The sequence below is a fragment of the Pristis pectinata genome, chromosome 38, assembly GCF_009764475.1.
Source record: "Pristis pectinata isolate sPriPec2 chromosome 38, sPriPec2.1.pri, whole genome shotgun sequence".
Classification (NCBI taxonomy): Eukaryota; Metazoa; Chordata; class Chondrichthyes; order Rhinopristiformes; family Pristidae; genus Pristis; species Pristis pectinata.
Window position 1 is genome coordinate 8,145,345 of NC_067441.1, and position 20,263 is coordinate 8,165,607.

At 50.3% G+C, this 20,263-nt stretch overlaps 1 protein-coding gene across 2 annotated transcripts in view; it reads right to left on the reverse strand.

Moving 5' to 3' along the window:
* Positions 1-4,324: 4,324 nt before the first annotated feature.
* stx5a (syntaxin 5A) overlaps positions 4,325-20,263 on the reverse strand; it is a 48,107-nt gene continuing 32,168 nt past the window's right edge. For both annotated transcript variants that reach the window (XM_052045106.1, XM_052045105.1), the window contains 6 exons: positions 18,448-18,564; positions 18,208-18,264; positions 15,231-15,315; positions 10,236-10,336; positions 8,654-8,775; positions 4,325-7,911 (listed from right to left, as the gene is read on the reverse strand). In XM_052045106.1, the coding sequence (XP_051901066.1) occupies positions 7,752-7,911; positions 8,654-8,775; positions 10,236-10,336; positions 15,231-15,315; positions 18,208-18,264; positions 18,448-18,564 (642 nt within the window). In that variant the 3' untranslated portion in view covers positions 4,325-7,751. The remainder of the gene's footprint in view (positions 7,912-8,653; positions 8,776-10,235; positions 10,337-15,230; positions 15,316-18,207; positions 18,265-18,447; positions 18,565-20,263) is intronic.

Here is a 20,263-nt window from a genome sequence, read left to right on the forward strand (position 1 = left end):
CCACCGCCCCAGGCAGCGCATTCCATGCACCAACCACTCTCTGGGTGAAAAACCTCCCTCTGATATCTCCCTTGAACTTCCCACCCATTACTTTAAAGCCATGCCCTCTTGTATTGAGCATTGGTGCCCTGGGAAAGAGGCGCTGGCTGTCCACTCTGTCTATTCCTCTTCATATTTTGTACACCTCTATCATGTCTCCCCTCATCCTCCTCCTCTCCAGAGAGTAAAGCCCTAGCTCCCTTAGTCTCTCCTCATAATCCATACTCTCCAATCCAGGCAGCATCCTGGTAAATCTCCTCTGCACCCTCTCCAACGCCTCCACATCCTTCCTATAATGAGGCGACCAGAACTGGACACAGTGCTCTAAGTGTAGTCTAACCAGAGTTTTGTAGAGCTGCATCATTACCTCATGGCTCTTAAACTCGATCCCACGACTTATGAAAGCTAACACCCCATAATCTTTCTTAACCACCCTATCCACCTGTGAGGGAACTTTCAGGGATCTGTGGATATGAAGCCCCAGATCCCTGTGTTCCTCCACACTCCCCAGAATCCTGCCATTGACTTTGTACTCTGCCCGGGAGTTCCCACCTCTTCCTCTGGCGGCTCATTCCGTATACCCGCCACCCTCTGTGCGAGCAACTTGCCCCTCAGGTCCCCTTTAAATCTTTCCCCTCTCACCTTAATCATCAATTCTTTTCGTCACCTCTTCAGAAAACAAAACTCAATCACATTCGTGAGGCACGATCTCCCACACGCGGAGCCACGCTGACTCTCCCTGATCAGTCCCTGCCTTTCCAAATGCTGGTAGATCCTATCCCTCAGAATCCCCTCCACTCACCTTTCCCACCACTGACGTCAGGCTCGCCGGCCTGTAGTTCCCTGGCTTGTCCTTGCGGCCCTTCTTAAATAAAGGCTCAACACTAGCTCCCTGGTGACCCTGGTTCTTGGCTCCTTAGCCGGGGGAGGACCCTCCCTGCCTCTACCCTCTTCAGCCCCATGAGGAGTTTGTACATTTTTAATGAGGCCGCATTGTCATTGGAACACAGAACAGTACAGCACAGGAACAGGCCCTTCAGCCCACCGTGTCTGTGCTGAACACGACGCAGAATTGAACGAAATCTCTTCTGGCCGCACATGATCCCTATCCCTCCGTCTATGTAAGATCCTCTTAAACCCCACTATCGTATCTGCCTCCACCACCACCCCTGGCAGCGCATTCCAGGCACCCACCGCTTCCTGTGTAAAAAAAACTTGCCCCACACATCTCCTTTTAACTTTAAATGCATGCTCTCCCGGATTTGACACTTCAACCCTGGGAAAAAGATTATGTCTATCTACACCTCTCATAACTTTACAAACCTCTATCGGGTCTCCCCTCGGCCTCTGACGCTCCAGAGAAAATGACCCAAGTTTGTCCAACCTCTCCTCATAGCTCATACTGTCAAACTCTAAAGAATAAATGCTCTCTCTCTCTCTTCGTATGGCAATCACTGTCCCAGGAACCAGTCTGGTGAAACCGTGCTGCACTCTCTCTGTAGAATTAGAGCAAGGAGTTCAAGCTTGTACGCAGGTGTGGTCTCACCGAGGCCTCCTACGACAGCAGTGGCAATAAATATCTGTGAATTTTTTTTGTTTGGTGCAGACCCTGCAGAGGAAGGAGCAAGAACGAAGAGGGAGGCACAGCCTGGGGCTCAATGGTGACAGGCAGCAGCCGGGCCGATTCAGAAGAGACCGGAGCAGCAAGGAACTGTTCCGGGGGGGGGGGGATGAGGTGGAAGGAAACGGACCAAGATTCTGAGGTGGTGCTAGCTCCAACCCTGTAAATGGATTTCTTTTTTCTTTGAATCTCACTGTCCTGACGCCTCTACTTCTCCAGTCGTCTGCAGCTCCTCTAAACGGAACGTCGGTCACAAGGAAATGGGAGCCTCTGTGCCGGTTCCCCAGTCCGTCCTACTCCTGCTCCTATTTTGTGTTCTCAGAAGGGCCAGCAATATACAAAACTTTTATATTGTAGCTGTCGTTTTGTTTTTGTTCGATCCATCCCATAGCTGTAGCAGGGAGCTACAGAAACATGTGCCTCCTCTGCTCTCAATTCCCCGGTATGTTAGTGCACTGTGGGCTTTGTGACTCTGGATCCACAAGACAAAGGAGCAGAAGGCGGCCATTCAGTCCATCGAGTCTGTTCCGCCATTCTATCATGAGCTGATCCATTCTGCCATTTAGCCCCACTCCCCCACCTTCTCACCATAACCTTTGATGCCCTGGCTACTCAGATACCTATCAATCTCTGCCTTAAATACACCCAATGACTTTGACTCCACAGCAACAAATTCCAGATTCACCACTCTCTGGCTAAAGAAATTTCTCCGCATCTCTGTTCTGAATGGACACCCTTCAATCCTGAAGTCGTGCCCTCTTGTACTAGACTCCCCTACCATGGGAAACAACTTTGCCACATCTACTCTGTCCAGGCCTTTTAACATTCAGAATCTTTCTATGAGGTCCCCCCCTCATTCTTCTGAACTCCAAGGAGTTCAGCCCAAGAGCCGTCAAACATTCCTCATACGTTAACCCTCTCATTCCTGGAATCATTCCAGTGAATCTTCTCTGAACCCTCTCCAATGTCAGCACATCCTTTCTTAAATAAGGAGCCCAAAACTGCACACAGTACTCCAGTGAGGTCATACCGATCCTTGGCCGTGCTCTCCTAAAGCACCAAAAAAAAGATAATTTAACCCCCCCCCCCCACCGCCTGTTGTACCCTTGCCTCTCAACCTCCACTACTTCCTTGCCTTGCAAAGCACTGCAGAACCCAAGGGAAAAACCAACATTAGCAGTGAAACAGTATAGAAGAACCATAGAACACTACAGCATAGAAAAGCAGGCCATTCGGCCCTTCTAGTCTGTGCCGAACCTTTACTCCGCTAGTCCCATTGACCTGCACCCAGTCCATAACCCTCCAGACCTCTCCCGTCCATGTATCTATCCAATTTATTCTTAAAACTTAAGAGTGAGCCCACATTTACTACATCAGATGGCAGCTCGTTCCACACTCCCACCACTCTCTGCGTGAAGAAGCTCCCCCTAAACCTTTCCCCTTTCACCCTAAAGCCATGTCCTCTTGTACTTCTCTCTCCTAATCTAGGTGGAAAGAGCCTATTCGCATTTACTCTGTCGATACCCCTCATAATTTTGTAAACCTCTATCAAATCTCCCCATATTCTTCTGCGCTCCAAAGAATAAAGTCCTAACTTGTTCAATCTTTCCCTGCAACTCAACTCCTGAAGACCCAGCATCTCAGAGTTCCAAGGTGTTGAGGTACTGCGAGTTTTATTTGAAGTCCATGGTTAAAAAAATATTTTTGTGTTTGGTTGGAGCAACATTTATAAATCCAGTTGAAGTGGGGAGCTTACCAGATTTGTATCAAGGGCAGAATACAATGCTGCGCTCTGTTAAGTCCGAGTTACTGCTTTCACAGGTACAAGAGGATTTGATTGTGCATTACGTCACCCATTCTGATCCTGTTTAGAACCACCCCTGCCCTTGGAGGCTGGTGAAGTGCAGGGAGCCTTGTCATTGGGTCTTGAATGGGTCCCTTGTTTTGGACAGTGAACAGTTTCAGCAGTAGAAGGTAACTGTTTCTCTCACAACTAATTTGTGACCCAGAATCGAGACATCCTGGTTAAGAAAGCAATTTTCAAAACAAATGAATCCATGAGCTATTAGATCTTTCCGAATGCATTTCATTCTCCCCACATTCCCATCAACTCCTCCCAGATTCTACCCCTCACCTATACACAAGGGGGGGGGGGTCAATCTACAGCAATTAATCCACCGACTCCGCACGTCGTTGGGATGTGGGAGGAAACCGGAGCACCCGGAGGAAACCCACGCGGTCACAGGGAGAAGGTGCAAACTCACACACAGCGCCGGAGGTCGGGATCGAACCTGGGTCTCTGGAGCTGAGGGGCAGCGGCACTACCCTCTGCGCCGCCACATCCTGGTCTGGGAATGTTAAAATTAACTAGTCTGGTAAGGTTGCGGCAGGGACAACTCTATCTATTGTAGAGGGAGATTCATTCCTATCGAACCACTGCTGTCCTGGACCTTGGAGTAGGGGAGGGGCACAGTTTGGAGGGAACCTTACCGTGTCTAACCCGTGTTATCCCTGACCTGGGAGTAGGGAAGGGCACAGTTTGGAGGGAACCTTGCCCCGTATCTAATCCATGCTGTCTCTGACTGGGAGCATGGAATGATAAATGAAGAACCTTGGCCTTTATGAGAACAGACTCACAAAAAAATCCATTTTTGAACAACAGGATCCTAAGTATGCACAGTACATGCTTTATTGGGGAGGTGGAGCTAAACCTTGAGGCAAAGTTAGTACATTATTATACAATACTTATTATAAATTTGGTGTGTGTAAAATACAAAAGTGCTTCAACACAGATACTGACTTCCAAGCAGAGAGAGAAAAAGTCACAACCGTAGGGCGCTTTCCATGCAGATTCAGACAGGACCACAACTATTCACTTGCTACCACCTCCCTAGTATCTGTCGTCTGTTCCTGTCACACAACCCTTGCCTGTGTCGAGGGAGGGTGCACAGGTGGAGAGAACTGGGGTCAGACAGACGAAGTCAGGGTCTCTACCCAGCCGGACCCCCAGCTCTGTCTGTACTTGGTCGATCTTGCCTACCACTGGGTGGGCAGTTGTAGTTGGGGGGGGGGGGGGGGAAGGTTAGAAGAGGAGGAGAGAAGGGAGCAAGGAGCGAGTGGTGGCTGTGGGAGTGACGTAGAACGAACTGTGCGTAGATAATTGTTGACAGGACATTGATGTGGAGCAATTTCACAGGCGGGGATCCTGAGTTTAACACTGTGACAGGAAGGGAGACATGGAGGAGTGGGGCAGCACTCTGCAGGTAGACTGCAGCAAAGCTTTGAGAGGTGTTAAGACAGAAACTACAAGGAGCTTATCCACAGAAATAGAAGAGCAGGCAATGTTACCTTATGTACAGGTCCACAGAGTGCTGGTTCACACTAAGCCGTTTCCAGGGAAGAAAGTAAGCTGAAGCAACACTGGGAGAGGTGTGTTTTAAATAATAAACGGTGCAGCAAAACCAGATCCTGCTGCTCAGCCGGGCTGTGGATGAACAGCGGCCTGCACAGCGAGGCCACGGTGTTTAATGCCCCGAGCGTTCTCCAACTTGCAGCCGCTGCCGCCTCCTCTGGTCTGGAGCACGCTCTGCTCCCCCGTCGGCGTGGCACTGCAGCTAAACGTTAGCAGCAGGGAGAGGGCTGGAGAGGTAGACGGAGGCAGCGGGCGCAAGCTGGCAGAATGCTCTTCTGCGACTGTCGGAGGTCTCGCGGTCCACAGCCTGTGCTTGGTAAATGCTCTGCGCGCGCGCACACACAGTGTCGTACTTATCTCGCGAGGACCTGGGTTTGCTGCTTTGTTTATGGAACAAGGGAGAATTATACAAGCTCTGGAAACCTAGTTTAATAAGAAATTTTTACATTTTAAATTAGAAATAATTAAACCTCTTTTAAATCAATTGATTAGAACTAAGAAAAAGTTAAAAAAATCCTTAGAGCAGAAGCTAAATCAGCCTCTGAGTCCCAAAGGTGTGTCCTCTGTGAAATTTCACATTAATGGTTCGAGCTGGGGGGAGTTACGATGCTGAAATCGCCTCCAATGTCACTGGAGTCGCCACACCCCTGAAGTCTTAACCCCACCTCGTCTGCCGAGGTCAAGGGCTGTGATCCCCGCGGCACCGGAATCGCAGCCCAGCAGGAAGGGTGATGCTCCCAGCGGGAAGGGCGGTTTTGGAACGGAAGGGATTAGGGCAGAGGGAGTCAGCGAGAAGGGAAGACCTCTTTGCTAGAGTGTAGTTCACTGAGGCCATGCTCTGCTCGGGGGAAGCTTCACGTTCAGGGGCCGATTCCACACACAATGTGCTGGGAGCATCAGTGCAAAGGCACAGTAATCAGACGGACAAGCAGGAATACCCAGCGAGGAGAAAGACAGCCACTCCGACTCGGATTTCGGATCTGACGACAGTGGTGCAGGACCAGCGATGCAGTTGACCCAGGACCAACCCTGACCTCCAATTCTGTCTGTGTGGAGTTCGCAGGTTCTCCCTGTGACTGGCTTTCCCCCCACATCCTGAGAATGTGCTGGGCAATTGCCTGCTGTAAACTGCCTGCCCCCAGCATGTGGGTGGGTGGTAGAATCTGGGGGGGGGGGGGGGGGGGGGGGGGGGGGGAAGGAGTTGGCAGGAATGTGGGGAGAATAACGTGGGTTAGGGGAGGATTAGTGAGAGAATGGGTGCGTGATAATTGGCACAGGCAGTGGGTCAAACAGCCTGCTTTCTACCTTTCTATGAAACGGGGCGGGTACTGAGCCCTTTTCCCCTAGCTGGAACACTGGATACACCACTCCGGAACTGACGGAGAGGGTCTGCCACCTGATCCTGCATAAGAGTAGAGCATAGTTTTTTTTTACTGCTTCCAACTAAAAGTGCTCGTTCCCTGCAGAGTAACAAAAAAAAAAGGTACTAACCGTGGTGAACTAATCCTCAATGTGGTTGCTTTTATTTATTGGTTGAAGGTAGACAGTTTACAGAGTCATCTGGAACAGAGTCAGGACTCATTTTCTTGTGTGTTGATGTCTCCTTGGCTATCGGCTCTTTCAAGTAATCGCTGCGCTGTCTTAACTGGGCAGATCTGAGAGAGCACTGGGTGGGGTGGGGTAGTTAATAAAGCAACACTGTTCAGGATGGAGCAACCCGCTCGTTACTAACTGGGCTCCAATACAGGGGGCCTTGGGTGAGGATCGAGCCCATGGTTGGGAATCGGTTAGCAGCTTCAACGTGTGTTGACTCGGGGGCGCGGGGGGGGGGGGGGGCTGGTTGAGGGATGGGGAAAACCAGGGACAAAATGCTATGGGTACAAGGGGAGGAAAAAGAGTTTAAAATTCACAACGGGAGGAACCTTTCTCAGGAAAAGGTGGAGGAGACAGGCAGGCTCCACTCAAAGTGTCCGGTGACTCTGACACCCAGTCCCGGTTACAACATGGATGTGTGAGGGCCAAGTCACCTTGATTTCAGAGAGGAAGATGACGCAGCTTAAATTAAACCTCAAGGTAAAGAAATATACAGCTCAAAGTCTCGAATCTCTCAGGTCAGCATTCCCCGTTCACCGCCAAAGACAAGTGCAAAACCTCAAGATGTCCCTTCCACACCAGTCCTTGGATTTACGAGGCATTCAGTCACTCTTGACCGACAGCCAAGGTTGGAGGAGGGGTTGGCGGCAAATTCTGGCTGCCTGCACGAATGGCCCGTCTGCTCTGGGGCAAGTCCACCTCCTCAGCGGCTTCCGACGGCATCGATGGGTCTGGTCGACAGAAGACTCGGCGATCTAGAGAGAAGGAAATGCTACACAGACAGAGCAAGGGGAAAGGACAGGTTGAAGTTCCGGGAGGGAGTGAGAGAGGTCACAGTAACTGGCCCTACTAGATGTCCGCGGGCCGGCTGCGCACTCCCAAAGTATTTGGCTCATTGTGGGCGCACAGCTGACACTGGGTGGGTGAGAATTTGTGGAGGGGTGACTGGCTGTGACCAGCCACACCCTGAAGACAGCAGCGCCATTGGGAGTTCCAAGTTCCAGGGACATTCCCGCTGTGTGCCCTCTCGACGCCATCCACGGAGGAGGAGAGCACGTGTGCGGGCGCGGGGTCCAGGAGCCGGCTCTAGGCCAGGAACACCACGAACACAATGAAGAAGACAGCAAGGATGAGGAAGATCTTGATCATCAGCCAGCGGTTGGAGGTGACGGACTGGAAGTACTTCAGGATCTCCGAGTGGGCTGCCTCGACGTTGAGCTGGGTGTCCTCGATGTTGGCGTCGATCCTGTGGGTGGGCGGGGGGAGGTTGGAGGAAGAAAAGGATTCTGTGAGCCAAGCATCAGTCAACCAGCGCGTTCACACACCAGAGTGGTCTACCAACCCTCCCTGCACTCAAAGCTTGGCCCACTGCCTCATGTTTCTTTGCAACACAAGAGACTATTCAGCCCAACAAGTCTATGCGACCCCATCAGTAACCTATTCTCTCATGTGCCAATGAATTCCCCAATACTCTTGCAACCCAGCTACACTGAGAGTAACACAGACCAGTCAATTAACCCAGCACTGACCCCGCACATTGTTGGGATGTGGGAGGAAACTGGAGCACCCGGGGGAAACCCACGTGGTCACCGGGAGAACATGCCAACTCCACACACACACACAGCGCTGGAGGTCAAGATCGAACTGGGATCACTGGAGCTGTGAGGCAGTGGTTCTACCCACTGCCCTTACCATGCCAGGTGGAGTGATCCACCAACATCAATAGTTGTGATACTGAGCTTCTACCCCGGATCACTGCACCCCCAATGGGAGCAGGGTAGCAGTGGTGGAGTCGAGAGCAAATTTGGTCACAACGTCCTTCATGGCCGCCTCAAGGGTACCCCCTCCGTCAGGGGAAGCTGACAGAGAGGATCACGGTGGCAGACACACCCGACCAGTCTCGTCAATCTTCTAAGCCGCCGGATGTGTGAGCTCCACAAAACAAACCACCCCACAGTTGACCCCAGCCCCACCCTCACCCACCCTACCTCTGTATAGTCTCCTCCTGTTCCTTAACCATGTGTGCAAGCTGCTGGAATATAGAGCCCAGTTCTACAATGGTGGCTTCAATGTTCTGCATGGTGTCTGCTCTACTCTGGATGTAGGAATCCTGTGGGAGGGAAAACAGGAGTTACACAGACTATTCCTGTGGCCCTGCCAGCGCAGAGAGGGGTCTGGGTGTCGCTATTGTGTAGAATTCGGGGAGAGTACATGGGAACATAGGAAGAGAAAAAAAATACAGGATTAATGTAGGATTAGTGTCAATGGTGACTGAGACTGGATGGGCTGCGACTTTTTCCCTCGGAGTGAAGGAGGCTGAGGGGGTAACCTTATAGAGGTTTATAAAACCATGAAGAGTGTAGAGGGAATGATGAGAGGGCAAAGATTTAAAGGGGCAATAAGCAATCTGCTGGAGGAACTCAGCGGGTCGAGTAGCATCTGTGTGCGGGGGGGGGAGGAATTGGCGACGTTTCCGGTGGAAACCCGGCATCAGGACCCGAAACATCGCCAATTCCTTCCGTCCCCACAGATGCCGGTCGACCCACTGAGTTCCTCCAGCATATCGTTGCTCCAGATTTCCAGCATCTGCAGTCTCGTGTGTCAAGATATAAAGCAGACCTAAAGGTGCAGGTTTTTCCATAGAGGGTGGTGATAGAGCTGCCAGAGGAAGTGGAGGCGGGTACAATTACAACGTTTAAAAGACACTTGGACAGACAAGGATAGGAAAGGTTTAGAGGGACGTGGGCCAAACCCAGGCAAATGGGACTAGCTCGGGTTGGTAACTTGGTCAGCATGGACGAGTTGGGCGAAAAGGCCCGTTTCCCTGCCGTGTGACAATGTGACTCCAATTTTGCACTGTGTAAAGTGAAGTAGTTCAATGAGAAACTAGGATCTTGAAAGTAAACAAAAGAAATGAAAGTACAAGTGTTGGTTGAGGTTGAGTGGGAAAACACACTGAAAGGTGTGGGGGGGGGGGGGGGGCAAGCAGAAGCTAGCATTTAAAGAAATGACACATAATTTGTGGAAAAAATATATATTCCTTTAAGGTACGAACATGAAAATTGGTTGGGATTGAACCGGGGTCTCTGGAGCTGAGGTGGACAGGAGGAACTGATGATTGTATTAAATCAGAGGAAAAGGCTTATGAACTTGCCGCAGGAACAGAAGGCCCTTGGATTGCGAGCATTTTGGAACTCGGCAGAGCAGGAGCAGGGCATTGATAAAGAAACACAAGAGGGACTGTGAAAGTAGACCGGCAAGGAATATAAAAACAGAGCTTCTGTGGGGAAAGTCTAACCAGGGCAGATGGGAGGAGAAGGTATAGTGGGAGTAAGAAAACAGCAGAGGAATGCACACTGTTGGGAAGACTTACATTGTGCATGTACACAATGCATGTTGGGGATCAACGTGGGCAAGTGTGGATGTGGTATCCCCCACCGTTGGCAGATAGCTTCAGTGGACGTTGTAAAACTGCAGTGCGGTTGGAACCCCAACAGAAGGCAGTAACTAAGTGGGAGGGAGGGCTGTGGGGCTGGTCAAGTCTCCCAGGGCAGGCACGAGCCTCCATACCTGCTCGTCGATGAGCTGCAGCTGCTGGCTGGCCTTGGCGTCCATGTCGATGGCCACGTCCCCGGACCTGCGCGCGTCGTCCTTCAGCAGCACTGACCCGCCTGCGAACAGGGATGGAGGCGTCAGCGGGCAGCTATCGTGGGGCGGCCAGAGGGCGTCTTGAGTAAGATCGTTCCCCGGCACTGCGTCAAGGCTGGCCCAAGTATCACTGGCTGGCTGTTGGACAGAGGAGAGCAGCGTCCTGCTGCCGATCCAGAGGGGGAGCCCTCACCCCCTGGCAGCAGAGAACTGGGAGAACTATGGGGTGACCTTATGGAGGTTTATAAAACCATGAGGGGCGCAGATAGGGTGGATGGTCACAATCTTTTTCCCCAGGGTAGGGGAGACAAAAACTAGGTTTAGGGTGAGAGGGGAGACATTTAGAGGATCTAGGGGGCAAGCTGTTCACCCAGAGGGTGGCGGGTATATGGAACGAGCTGCCAGAGGAAAGGTGGGTACATTTAAAAGGCACTTGGACAGGTCTGTGGATAGGAAAGGTTTAGTGATATCGGCCAAACGCGGGCAAATGGGACTGGCTCAGGTGGTAACTTGGTCGGCATGGATAAATAGCATGTGGGTTTCCTCCGGGTGCTCTGGTTTCCTCCCACATTCCAAAGACGTAAGGGTTAGGAAGTTGTGGGCGTGCTATGTTGGTGCCGGAAGCGTGGCGACACTTGTGGGCTGCCCCCAGAACACTCTACGCAAAAGATGCATTTCACTGTGTGTTTCGAAGTACATGTGACTAATAAAGAAATCTTATCTTATGGAATTCAGGACTAATGATGCAGGCATGAACGTCAAGAAAGCAAAAGCCAGTTAATTACATAGATTCTGGAATAAGGAACCAGCAGAGTCCATGAAACTACTGGACTGTGATAAAAATCCACCGACCCTGGGAGACTGCTCCACCAATCCCCTCTCCTCCCCCCACCAACACCACATCTCTCAGCCACCTTTTTCACCACCCTGCTGTGAAATCTGAAACAACAAACACTGGGGGACATTCAGATGGCCGGGCAGCATCTGCGGAGAGTAGGGTTTCAGGTCGATGACCCGTCATCTGATGATTAAATCTTATTTCAGATTTCCAGTTTGTTGTTCCTTTTTACTTTGGGAAAGAAGTCTATCATCTGGTAAGGTCAATACGTGATCCTGGATCCCAACAAGGCAGTTAATTCTCAGCTGAGGCAGCCCACGGAAGATCCAGGATTGGGAACTGAGCCTTGCCAGTATCGCTTGCTCCACAAATGAAAACAAAATCTAACGGGGCAGCGAGCAGAGGGGCTCGGCAGTGAGCTCAGTGCATTCCCAAAGATGCTTTAGTGCAGGTGACTTGGGCACAAGAGAGTGCTCCTCCACCCCACCGCCCCTCCAGTTCAGTTCCAGGCATCGCACCTCAGAGACGATAAATTGCCCTCGCAGAGGATGCAGTTCAGTTTCAGAGACAGAGAGGATTACGTTTAGGGTCAGGCTACGTAGGCTGGGCTTCTAATCCTTTGAGTGCAGAAGGTTAAGAGGTGATCTCATCACGTTGTGTAAATAAGAGGTAAGTTTACAGCTAAACTCTGGTAGGAGTGCCCAGAGCATACCATTCAAGCCTCTGGCGGGTGCTGTCTGGAGCATGGAAACAGGAGGTGAACATTCAGTCTGATCCACCAATAAGATCATATCCAGTCTGTATCTCAACTCCATTTAACTGGATTGCCTGTGACTCCCCCCCACCGCCCCACCCACACCATTGTCCTGAAAGCAAATTCCATCAGTCCTAGACTTGAAAATAACTAAGTTGTTGTTCGTACATACTCATTTTGCCCATTGGGTCCAAGACAACATCCACCAGCAAACCCATTCAGTCCCATTCCCCCTGCGCCTTATTCCCGTGACCTTTCAGCACACACATTCCAAGTCTCCTTCTATCCTTCTGTCACTTATCTACATTAAAGGGCAACTGAAAGCCAATTAACCTACTGACTGAGATGCCGTTGGGATGTGGGAGGAAACCGGAGCACCCGGGGGAATCCCACAAGGTCATAAGGAGAATGTGCAGACTCCACACACACACAGACAGCGCCAGAGGTTCGGATCGAAACCGGGTCACTGGAGCTACAAGACAGCAGTGCAACCCTCTGAAGCAATCGCCCCCAAGTGCCCTGCTTCCAATTGAAGCTTATGCCTCCTTACCCTAAACCCCACGTCCTTCCCACCCATCCCTTCTCTCTTGCTCTGGAAAAAAAAGCCTATTTAACGCCTCTATCTGGAAAAAAAAGCCTATTTAACGCCTCTGGAAAAAAAAGCCTATTTAACGCCTCTATCTGGAAAAAAAAGCCTATTTAACGCCTCTATCTGGAAAAAAAGCCTATTTAACACCTCTATCTGGAAAAAAAAGCCTATTTAACTCCTAAAATCACAAATAAACCTCGATCGCTTCATCCATATTTCAGAGAATACAAGAAAATCAAGAAACTGCAGAGGGTGGAAATCTGAAATGAGAACAAAACCTGCTGGAAACAGCTGGTTAGGCAGCATCTGAGCTAACGTCGGAGGAAGGGTCCCGGACCCAAAACCTTAACTCTGTTCCACCACAGATGCTGCCTGACCTGCTGTGTGTTTCAGCATTTTCTGTTCTTATTGCAGAGGATACAAGCCTGGTTTATGTAACTTTTTATTAAGAGCCCCGTTAATTGCTGTTGGTTCCGTGTTGGCCAATATAAGGTGTGGTCAGATTCAGATTAGTTTAGTCACGTACAGCAGGGTGCAATGAAACTCCTTGCTCGCGTGAAGCTCAGAGTAAACGTGGTAATGATGAACACGACAATAGGGGTAGAGAGGGAGAGTTAAGAGTCTGAGAATGTGGCAGCACCTACCGGGAAGGGGGTGTGAAAGAGGCGATTGGTTCATTAGTCTGATAGCAGTGGGTCCTGACTGCTGGATATGCTTTGCCAGATGTATGATCATGAACCTGTAACAAAAAGGTCCCCAGCCCTCACCATCCATCCACCCCAGTCCAGAGCACTGTGCGAAGAATTGATTTCTTCCCCAAAGAGTGGTGAGAAATCTGGAACTCCTTGCTCCCTTGTCAACCCCAACCCGTTGAGGCTGGGGATCAAATGAAAGATTTCAAAACCAAGAAGGATAGATTTTGGCACGTCGGGAGTTTTCAGGGTTACGGAAGCAAGGCAGATGGGCGACATTATCAAACTAGCGGAGCTGCTGTCCAACAGCTCCAGCGACCCAGGTTCGATACCGACCTCTGCACGCTCTCCCCGTGACCTCACGAGCTTCCTTCAGGTGCTCCGGTTTCCTCCCACATCCCGAGGACATGCAGGTCGATGGGTTAATTGCCCCCAGTGTACAGGTGCATCTGGTGGGGGGCTGGGGGGGAGTTGGTGGGGATGTGGGAAGAATAAAATGGGATTGACTTGGCTCAAGGGCTGGCAGTGACGGTGGGCCAAAAGGCCTGTTTCTGTGCCCATTTTATTCTCCCCACATTCCCATCACCTCCCCCCAGATGCACCTACACACTGAGGACGACTGTATTGGCCATGACCTGACAGAACACAGGAAAAGTTTTGAGAAGCCGAACGGGTTCACCCTGCTCCTGTATGTCAACACTGCAGCAGCTGTGGACTACAACATTATTCTGCACATATATAATGAAATCAAGCTGCTTTTCCAAAAGCCTTCACTGACCTTCTCTCTCCCAACAATTCCCTGATGCAATCACCTCTTAAAGTTTGCCTGGGCACACCTGGACACCTGTGTCATAGTCATTTGGGCTTATCGTCCTGTTTCCAGATCAGTGAAGGGTCAGGTACAACTGTCCGTACCCAACTCATTGAAGGAGCCTGCTCTGTCGTTCTTCCAGATCATGGCCGATCACCTCCCTCAGCACCACTTTCCAGCACTACCCCCGTATCCTGACCCACATTGCCCAGAAATCTATCAATCTCTGCTTTGAATGAAACTAATGACCAAGGTAAAGAATTCCACAGGTTCATCACACCCTGACTGAAGATATTTCTCCTCATGTCAGTCCCAGCTTTGCCGGCCCTTTATTCACAAACCGTGTCCCCACCAGGTCACTGACTCCTCAAGTCAGGGGATGCGTCCAGCCTGCACAAACCCTTCAAAAATTCACCTGCACCTCCTCCATCCTGGTCTGTTGCATTTGGTGCTCACGACGTGGCCTCCTCTACATCGGTGAGACCAAGCGCAGACTAGGTGAATGCTTTGCCGAGCACCTGCGCTCCGTCTGCCGTGGCCGTCTGGAGCTCCCGGCCATTTTAATTCCCCTCCCCACCCCCACACCGACCTGTCTGTCCTCGGCCTCCTCCACCGCCAGGGTGAGGCCAAACGCAAACTAGAGGAACGGCCCCTCGTATTCCACCTGGGTAGTCTACAACCGACAGCACGAACATTGAATTCCCTGATTTCAGGTAACCTGCTCTCCCTCCTCCTGATCCACCCAGTCCCTCCTACACCCTCCCCAGCCCCCATCACCATGTTTCTTTCCCCTCCTCCACTCACTCCATCTGCCCGTCGCCCACTGGGATCCCCCCAACTGCCCTCCCCACCTTCCTCTATTTGCTTCTATGCTGCACCTTCCTTCCCTCCCCCATCTGCCTCACTGGGATCTACCTATCACTCGCCAGCTCTTACCCCACCCCTTCCCCTCTATCTTTCAGCCCAGATGAAGGGTCTCGATCCAAAACAGCAACTGTCCATCTCCCTCCACAGACGCTGCCTGACCCGCTGAGTTCCTCCAGCAGTTGGTTTTTTTTGCTCCAGATTCCAGTGTCTCCTTCAAAAGTTCTCCAAGTTTCAATAAGCTCTCTCATTCTCAGCCCCTCGTCACCCACGACTGGACTGTATCAGATCAGCACGGGCCCATAGCATTTCAGCGTCCGGTATCCTGATCAGTAATTATTGAAGCAATCGACGATATAAGGTGCTTACCGTAACCATTGGCAGCTGAAGGAGGGAGACTGGATACTGTAGCTCGTGAGAACTGTTCTCTTCTGTTCCGCTGCATTTTGAGATTCTGTGGATCAGGAAAAGAACAAATAAAACACAAGACTTAAAAGATAACCCCAGTGTTCATGCCACATTCCCACTCCTTACACACTTCATAAGTTTGTATTGCCTTGCTCCAGCTCTCCCCAGCTACACCACCCCTTACGATGCCCACACGAGCTGTTATCCTACAGGTAGCTCCACTGCCTCCAGCTTTTGACTCAGACACACTGCGACAACTCCAAAGCCTCAGCAAAGGATGAGAGGCAGCCCACAGCCACCAGTCCCTTGAATTCAGAGTTCGAACAAGGTTGATAATGGTCACTGTAGATTCTCTTCCATTCACTTAACCTCTTCTGAGCTGTAGGTTTGTATCAGTGTTACCCAATTACGACCGGTAACCAACTGATCACCCTGCACAGTGACAAGTTTTTAATTCAAGTGTGCCTCAGTGTCACTCAAGGTGGAACCTCACAGGGTGGCAACTTTCTCTGCCCATCTCCCCTACCAATCCCTACACACACCTGACTACTTCTAATGTCGTACATATACAGCAATCAGGGACAGGAGTCCAGTGATATGAAGACCTGAGTACGACCACACAACTGTGTTAATCTACCTTCCCATGGTGGGGGAATGGGGAGGTGGGGTGTGCACATAAACACCATGCCCAAAACCAACAGGGAATTTTTAAATGGGAGAGACAATTCAGCGTTAGAAACCAAGTGTCTGGATACTGGACAAAGAAACAAATCAGCTGTAAGCTAATTAAAACAGTGGAAGGGGCTTGTTGGGCTAAGTGACCTCTCCCCGTCCCTATAATGCTATCCTGTACACCGTACACCGAAGTTAGTTGTAGTGACGCGTACTAATCCTGATCCACAGCCCGGAAGTGCATCTACAGTGGCTCACTGCCACCCAAGTGGAATGAGATGGCCTGGCATTGTTCCTTGCCAGTATGGCTCCGTCCACTCCCTGTCCCTCCCCTCCTGCCACTAAACTTAACACAGTGCGCTCAGAAAGGAACCAGGAAGTTTCAGTACAACATGTGGAGGTATCATTTCCCCACTGCCATGATTCAAGGACTGAGTTTTGATAACAGACGTGGCACAAGGTGAGGATGCGCAGTCTGCAAGTCGTTATGGCATTTACTCCAATGTGCCAGTGACTATGACCTCACGATCTACCCTGTTGTGACCTTGCACCTTATTGCACTGCACTTTCTCTGTAGCTGTGACACTTTACTCTGTACTGTTATTGTTTTTACCTGTACTACCTCAATGCACTCTGTACTAACTCAATGTAACTGCACTGTGTAATGAATTGACTTGTACGATCGGTATGCAAGACAAGTTTTTCACTGTACCTCAGTACAAGTTACAATAATAAACCAATTCCAATTTCTGTGACAATGTTCCAGCTTTTCATTCCCTGTCAGTAGGATTGCTAATTGTACAAGGTGATGGATGAGGGAAATCACTATAGGAAGGAACAGCCTGACTAATCCTCAGATAGGGATCAGAGATAAAGGATGAAGTTTAGGTTTGTCGACACACGCTCTCCACTTCCCGTTAGTGGAATTATCCAGTTAACATATTAGATGAAGCTGGGATAAATTAGTAACAAACCAGAACCACTGTTAAGCTACAGGAAATTTAAAACTACCCACAAAAGCACTGACCCACTCTGGGTTACTTTCACTTCACCAGCTCTTCACTGCAGCTGTATAAAACTTTGGATAGGCCACACTTGGAGCACTGTGTGCAGTTCCGGTTGCCTCATTACAGGAAGGGTGTGGAGGCTTTGGAGAGGGTGCAGAAGAGGTTCACCAGGATGCTGCCTGGATTAGAGGGCATGAGCTATAAGGAGAGGTTGGACAAACTTGGATTGTTTTCTCTGGAGCGTCGGAGGCTGAGGGGAGACCTGATAGAGGTTTACAAATTTGTGAGGCTTAGGTAGATGGACAAAGTCTTTTTCCTAGGGTGGAAATGTCAAATACTACAGGGCAAGGGCAGTGCTTTAAGGTGAGAGGGAAAAGTTTTTATCTACACACACACACACACACACACACACACACACACACACACACACAGTGGTGGGTGCCTGGAACGTACTGCCAGGGGCGGTGGATGCAGATATGATACTGACGTTTAAGAGACTTTTAGCTAGGCACAGGGAACGGAGCGATATGGATCACGTGCAGGCAGTCTAATTTGGCATCATGGTTGGCACAGACATGGTGGGCCAAAGGGCCTGTCCCTGTGCTGCACTGTTCTGTACTGTGGGTACTGGGGCTACCTGATGGAGAGACATTGACGTTGAGCATAAACCCAAACCCACAGGGCCTACTTACACAGGCAGACGCAGTCCCGTTGGATCACTGCACAGTAATCAGGAGTGTGGTGATATTATGGATGCAATGTCATCCTCCATATCCGTCTGCTTTACATAGTGAGGGGTGGGTGGGGAGGATGGTGCATAAATATATCCAAACCCACTGGTGGATGTTAATAGGCCAAGACTACTCAGTGTTAGAGGCAAAATGGGGAGGTACTTAGGAAACAAATCAGCTGTGATTCAATGAAACAGGAGGTGGGCTGAATGGCTTCTTCATAGAGTAATACAGCACGGTAACAGGCCCTTCAGCCCAACTCATCCACGCTGACCATGATACCTTCCTGAGCTAATCCCACTTGTCTGTGTTTGGCCCGTATCCCTCTAAACCTTTCCTACCCACGTACATGTCCAAGTGGCTTTTTTTAAACACTGTAATTGTACCCGCCTCTACCACTTCCTCTGGCAGCTCGTTCCACATACCAACCACCCTCTGGCTGTTCCAAGGACACTGCCATCCCCTGGGTACCAAATGCTGAAACACCCTACAGGGAAGGCAAGGTTTCAAAATGAAAGCGTCCTTTACCTCTGTCCTCACTTCAAGAACCGATTTAAAATCGTTTGACATGGAAGCCAGTCTGGACTGCGAGAGGGAAGAAAAGGAACACATTAAACATTTTCAGCACAAGCACCGCTGGGCTCAGTCACTGTACCTCGGTACACACGGCAACAATATACCAATTTACCACTGCGAGATGGATGCCCCCATTCCCCGCACACATCCTCTGGGGAGCAGAGGTGCTCGGGGACTGGTAGCCAGGGTTACCTGCAGTGAGACCACGATGGTGTTGGAATGCGTCTGTAAGTGCCGCCCGTTCTGGCTCCCCTTGGCTCTGACAAAGTCTTGCAGTTGTGCAATCTGTTTGTTCAGACTGTTTATGTCCTGCAAGAGACCAGAAACAAATGATATGGAGCACAACTGGAACCCACACAACCTCAGGATTCTGCAGCTTGGGAGTCAGCCATTTGGCCCATTGTGAATAGACCATTCAATTATTCTCTTCTCCAAACCCACACCCTTGTAATCTCAAATTGCAGCTTTGAATCCAATCCGGATACATAACAGCTTGGTATGGTAACCCAAGACCACACGAAATTGCAGAGTTGTGGACACACCCAGTCCGTCACACAAACCAGCCTCCCCTGCACTGACTCTTGTCTACACTTCCCGCTGCCTCAGGAAAGCAGCCGACATAATCAAGGACCCCTCCCACCCCGGACATTCCCTCTTCTTCCCCCTCCCTTGAGAGCACGTATCACCAGACTCAAGGACAACTTCCATCTGCTGTAATCAGACTCTTGATCTCCCAGTCTACTTTGTCATGGCTCTTGCATTTTATTTGTCTACCAGCACAGCACCTTCTCTGTAACTGCAACACTATATTCTGCATTCTGTTTTTCCTTTTGTACTACCTCAATGTATGGAATGATCTGCCCAGACGGCACGCAAACAAAAGCTTGGTACATGTGGCAATAATAAACTAATTCCAATTCCAAGCTATTCTCCCCCTTTAAGTATCCACTCAATGGAAAATCCCTTGAATCTGCTTTCACAACATTGCAGGACACAGCAGCTCACTGCATAGAACAATACAGGCCCTTCGGCCCACCATGTTGTGCCGCCCTTCGGCCCACCATGTTGTGCCGCCCTTCAAACCACTCCTAAGACTATCTAACCCCTTCCTCCCACATATCCCTCTATCTTAAATTCCTCCATATGCTTATCTAACAAGCTCTTGAACTTGACCAACGTATCAGCCTCCACCACCACCCCAGGCAGCGCATTCCACGCACCAACCACTCTCTGGGTGAAAAACCTCCCTCTGGTATCTCCCTTGAACTTCCCACCCACTACCGTAAAGCCACGTCCTCTCGTATTGAGCATTGGTGCCCTGGGAAGGAGGCGCTGGCTGTCCACTCTGTCTATTCCTCTTAATATTTTGTACACCTCTATCATGTCTCCCCTCATCCTCCTCCTCTCCAATGAGTAAAGCCCTAGCTCCTTTAGTCTCTCCTCATAATCCATACTCTCTAATCCAGGCAGCATCCTGGTAAGTCTCCTCTGCACCCTTTCCAATGCCTCCACATCCTTCCTGTAATGAGGCGACCAGAACGGGACACTGTGTGGCCTAACCAGAGTTTTGTAAAGCTGAATCATCACTTCGCGGCTCTTAAACTCGATCCCCCGACTTATGAAAGCTAACATCCCATAATCTTTCTTAACTACCCTATCTACCTGCAAGGCAACTTTCAGTGATCTGTGGATATGAACCCCCAGATCCCTCTGCTCCTCTACACTGTTCAGAATCCTGCCATTTACCTTGTACTCTGCCTTGGAGTTTGTCCTTCCGAAGTGTACTGCCTCACACTTCTCTGGATTGAACTCCATCTGCCACTTGTCAGCCCAGCTCTGCATCCTGTCAATATCCCTCTGCAAGCTTCTACAGCCCTCCACACTATCCACAACACCACCGATCTTTGTGTCATCTGCAAACCTGCTAACCCAGCCTTCCACCCCCTCATCTAAGTTGTTAATAAATATCACAAAAAGTAGAGGTCCCAGAACCGATCCCTGTGGGACA